This window comes from Peromyscus californicus, unplaced genomic scaffold (assembly GCF_007827085.1).
Source record: "Peromyscus californicus insignis strain IS unplaced genomic scaffold, ASM782708v3 Scaffold_11__1_contigs__length_118956290, whole genome shotgun sequence".
NCBI classification, from domain to species: domain Eukaryota; kingdom Metazoa; phylum Chordata; class Mammalia; order Rodentia; family Cricetidae; genus Peromyscus; species Peromyscus californicus.
Genome location: NW_026294402.1, coordinates 15,145,266 through 15,150,305, shown reverse-complemented (window position 1 = coordinate 15,150,305; position 5,040 = coordinate 15,145,266). Strand labels below are relative to the sequence as shown.

General features: G+C 34.4%; 1 protein-coding gene across 1 annotated transcript; it reads right to left on the bottom strand.

Moving 5' to 3' along the window:
• Positions 1-3,764: 3,764 nt before the first annotated feature.
• Positions 3,765-4,706, bottom strand: LOC128103043 (olfactory receptor 7G2-like). The gene has a single exon (XM_052727107.1). It carries the CDS (start codon positions 4,701-4,703, stop codon positions 3,765-3,767), a length of 939 nt encoding a protein of 312 aa, XP_052583067.1. The 5' UTR covers positions 4,704-4,706.
• Between the last annotated feature and the right edge of the window lie 334 nt (positions 4,707-5,040).

Genomic DNA, 5,040 nt, shown 5'->3' with positions numbered 1-5,040 from the left:
ATGACATGCTCAGCCTGCTTTGTCATACAGCCCACATCATCTCCTCAAAGGCATTAAAGCCCACAGTAGGCTGGGCCCTCCAATATCAAACATTGATAAAGAAAATTTCCAAAGATGCATAAATGTCAAGATGGTGGAAGTATTTTCTCAGTTGAAGTTCTCTCTCCCAAGTTCGCTGGAGCTTATATGAAGCTGATGAAAAGCTAATCATCAAAATTACCCTATGTTTATTTGTCTTCAATTATGGTATTAAATTATTGCCACAGGAATTACTAAGCTGAGTTTAGAATTTCCAAATTGACTAGTACTTGTAACTATATCTGGACATGTTTTAGAATGTAATGAATGAGCCAGTGGTTTGAAGGAAATAAGGGAAGCATTTTTACATAGGAATAACTTCAAAAGTCCCACTGTCTAGCTGAAGAGCTGTTGGCTGCTTGAAGAAGAGAGTCAGTTTTCTTTGTGGGGAGCTACTGGTTAAGTTGTCCATGTCTCAGTTAATGACCCTACACTAGGAAATAACAGAATGAATTTATGAAAATGATGCATTGTATACATGTTTGTAATTTTCAATGAATGAAAAATAATGTGAATTCCCTTTCAAAAATTTAAATACGTAGAAATAAATATCCTACACCAGAAGCACTAGTCTATTCAGTGCAGTTTTAACACAATACCACATATAAGGTAATGTGTGGCAAACATTTATTGGCTCTTCATTCTGTTGATTGGAAGTTCATTATTAAAGTTAAAATATGTTGACTCCTGATATAGGTCTGGGTCTGTGCTTTTGAGCCTATTCCTTAAATTTGTAACTTCAAAACTGAAAGGATTCTGTTTAGACCTTGCAGAGGAACAAGAGAGCCACTCCCTGTGGCTTAATCATCACTTAAAGATTGAACACTTGAGACATTGGGGAAACACGGTTGCTTTTCATCATTAGCTTTGCATAGAAAAGCTGTTGTATGATAACTCAGTGAATCACCAGAGTGAGTAAGTATGTTACTGGCTACATCAACCAGGATCCAGAATATTCCCAGGAACTGTTTGTTGGTCAAAACAAAATTAACTCCATGTTTTTTTGTTTGATATTTTTATTTTATTTTTTATTTTTAGTTGTTTTGACCTTTTTGTGTCTTCTTTTGAGAGAAAGATAGAGAAAGAATGTGAAGTTCAATGTTTGGGAGGTGGAGAGGCCCTTGGAGGACTTGGAGGGTATTAGAATTCAATCTGGAGCATAGAGATTTCCAGGGGCTGGTTTACAGAGATGAGGAAAATACTTCAAAGAGAGTGTTAAGGAATAGGCCATATGCTTCAATAAAAATTTATATAAGATCATAAGAAACAAAGTAGATCCAGTGGTTTAGGAAACAACAAATTTTAGGAGGTGAAGTCACCCTAGGTAAAAGGGAAAAATATGATTCCACTCTTGCTGAAGTAGGTAGAGAACTCTGTGAATATTAAAATTCAGTTTCTTAGTAGGCTAAATGGAAGGCTTATTTGATTAACTCCAAGGAGATTATTCCCCTTTCTGTATTCAGGTCACTTTAAAATGTTACTATGAGAAAGCAGATCCACTACTTCTCTATGTCTGACTTGTTTCACTTAACCACAAGTTCTTGCTGTTGTATTCATGTTTCTCAGATGATAGTAAGTGATATTCTTTTGTGTTGTACTGTAGTTTCCTCTACATTGAAACTTTTCCTCCATGTGTAATGAGGAGACTATTGAGACCATGTAAGGAAACAAACTTCCCATGTCTGGGAATCCTCGTATTTGCAAGATTTAGAATATTCTCCCCAGGGTTGTTGAAGGAGAAAACAGTTGCTGAAGAACTAGACCATGACCACCCTATTTTCAGGATATGGAGCTTCCTGCAAACCATACAGTAACCTTGGGGTTATGTCTTTCATGAGTCTTCACCTGTGCTGGACTGGACCTTTTAGTGTTGCAGTACTTTTGAGTACAAGTATAAGCTGCTTGCGCCTATAAGTAACTCCTCAACCATACTACAGTTAGTGAACACAATAGAAACTCACTCATCACAAAGTTATTTCAATAATAAATTTGGTCTCCCCTCTCTGGTTGAGTATATATGTGCATGCATGTGTGTGTGTGTGTGTGTGTGTGTGTGTGTGTGTGTGTGTGTGTGTGTGTGTGTTGCATCTATCAAGGAAAAGTCTCTCACAAAAGACATTATGTGCACATAACATATATATTATTTTTAATCACATACTAACAACATCGTTTCCTTCCATATCTGAAGAATTGTCATTGCCCATTAAGAAATATGTGCAGGTATTACTATTATTATTTTATTCTCACATTTTCTGGTAACATTATTACTGTTAATAATGTTAAATTAAAATCTGCATTTTTATAATTATATGTATAGAACAAGATTTGGTAAATAACATACAATACCCTATCACATACTTCATAAATAAGATAAAACTCTACAAATACTTAGATCCAAGGAAATAGGATTTTAACAACACCACCAACTGGGGTGAATGTTTAACACTAATGAACTAAAGCATGCTTAAAAGTAACACATCTGTGCTTCTTCTGCCTACAATGGGGTACATGCAAAACAAGACACACAGAAAAATTTTCTGATGAATTTGATAAATAGAAGAAACTTGGTGAATTTTGATGACTGAAATATATTAATTTCTAATATATTAATAAGTAAGTTATTTAATTGTGTATCTATACAAAATTCTAAAATCATAGATAAATATACTATGAGGCTCATTATACAAATTATCTATATGTAATTTCACCAAAGAAGAAAATTTTATGTGCTTAACATAGAAAAATATCTCTATATTATAATAACAAATGTAAATTAATTAAGTCTCTTTAACTAATTTAATGTTAAATTAAATTAATGTTTATTTGATGATATGAATATAGGAACACAATTTATGGAGCTATCCAAATCAGGAAATATATCTAGTTTGACAATAATTTTACATCAAATAAAATAGATGAGTTTCTAGTAAAAATGAAAGAGAAAACACACTCAGCTCTGTTTAACAAGCAAAATGATAATATTAAAATTTTAATCAACATCAGGATAGCTATATACTTTTAACATTACATATATATGTACTTATGCATATATATGAATACAAAAATGCCATATATATATATACATAAAATATATGTACATAGCTATATATCTGCTAAACCTAATGGCACAAATGTATCTTTATCGAGATATGGGAATATCATTGATCATGATAAACAATTATTTTTGAAATTTAAATTTTAATGAGAAAGAGTTCACAAAGATTGTATAGGTTTATAAAATGAAACATGTTCTATTAATATGACAGATACATGGAGCAAAATCATAGACTCATACTGATAAACTACTAACTGCAATATTGAAATTTCAGTATGTATAATTGAATTGGGTCTTTTTGTCCTCTATCCGCTTATCTCTGAATCTTTTATTGTAAAACATCAATAGGATATAAGTCCACAAAGATAATCTAGAATATGCTATTCCTGTGAAACTATACTTATGGGAAATAGTTAGGATATAGCAGTTTTTCAAATAGTTCATGTCATACAGATAAAGATATGGACATATTGATATAGGCACAACAATAGATTTTTGTCGTTTAGTAGACTCAAAGAAAATTTAATTATTCTTTGAGTGAAAGAAATATTCTCAGTTTCTGTCTCAGAATCATGTATGTGTCCATCACCTGAATATTGCCCAGCCATTCATTTACCCTGAGAATGATGTATCACATAAGGGAAGCCATCCTAACAGTGAGTTTTCTCAAGGCTTCCTTCATGTCCCTGTTCCTCAGGCTGTAGATAAAGGGGTTCAGCATCTGAGTGACTGTGGAATACATCACTGAAGCAACTGCCGAGTTCCTGGGAGATTCTGTAACTGCAGAGCTGATGTACACTCCTAAACCTGTTCCGTAAAACAAGGACACTACTGACAGGTGAGACCCACAGGTGGAAAAGGCTTTGTACCGTCCCTGCCCTGATGGTATTTTCAAAACAGAGGAGACAATTTCAACATAAGACAGAAAAATTCCAAAGAAAGGAATACCACCAAATAGGAGAGCTGCTGTATAAATCAAGATCTTATTGATAAGTGTGTCAGAGCAGGCAAGCTTTATGATCTGAGCAAGTTCACAGAAGAAGTGGGGGATTTCCAAGTCTGTGCAGAAAGTCAGCCGCAGCACCATGAGACTGAGCAATAGTGCATTCACAACACTAATGATCAGGGAAACCAGAATGAGTAGAGTACAGAAGTGTGAATTCATGATGACTGTGTACCTCAGAGGGTGACAGATGGCCACATAGCGGTCATAGGCCATTGCTGCAAGCAAACAATTTTCTAATCCAGCAAAAACCAAGACAAAGCAAGCTTGAGTGAGACAGCCTGTGTATGATATTCTCTGGTCCTGTGCTTGGATGTTCAAGAGCATCTTTGGGACTGTAGTTGAGCTTATACAGATGTCAGCCAAGGATAGGTTGGAGAGCAAAAAGTACATCGGCGTGTGGAGATGGGAATCCGAACTGATGGTCAGGATAATTAGTAGGTTCCCAAGAAATGTAACCAAGTACATAAACAGGAACAGTCCAAAGAGGATGGGTTGCAGTTCTGGATCATCTGAAAGGCCCAAGAGCAGGAATTCTATTGTATCTGTTTGATTTGTGGATCCCATGTTGTTCAGGAAACTTATGGGGGGGGGGGGACAGACATTAAGACATAAGTACATTTTTCCCAAGGATACTTCATTACAGAAAAATTTCATCTTTGAAATAACTCTCAGTCTTGTTCTCCACTTTCCTGTAATATCTATTTAGGTTTTTTTTCTTCTCTCTTCTTTTGGCTATACTAAATTTATTGAATTCTTTCTCTTTTCCCTGATTGAAACACTCTATATTAATAATATAGAACATTGTGTCTGACTAAAAATTCTGCAAATTTTGAATCCACTCAAAATATGAAACCAAAATGATTTGCAGTATATATATAATCTCAAGTGATATTTCAAAATC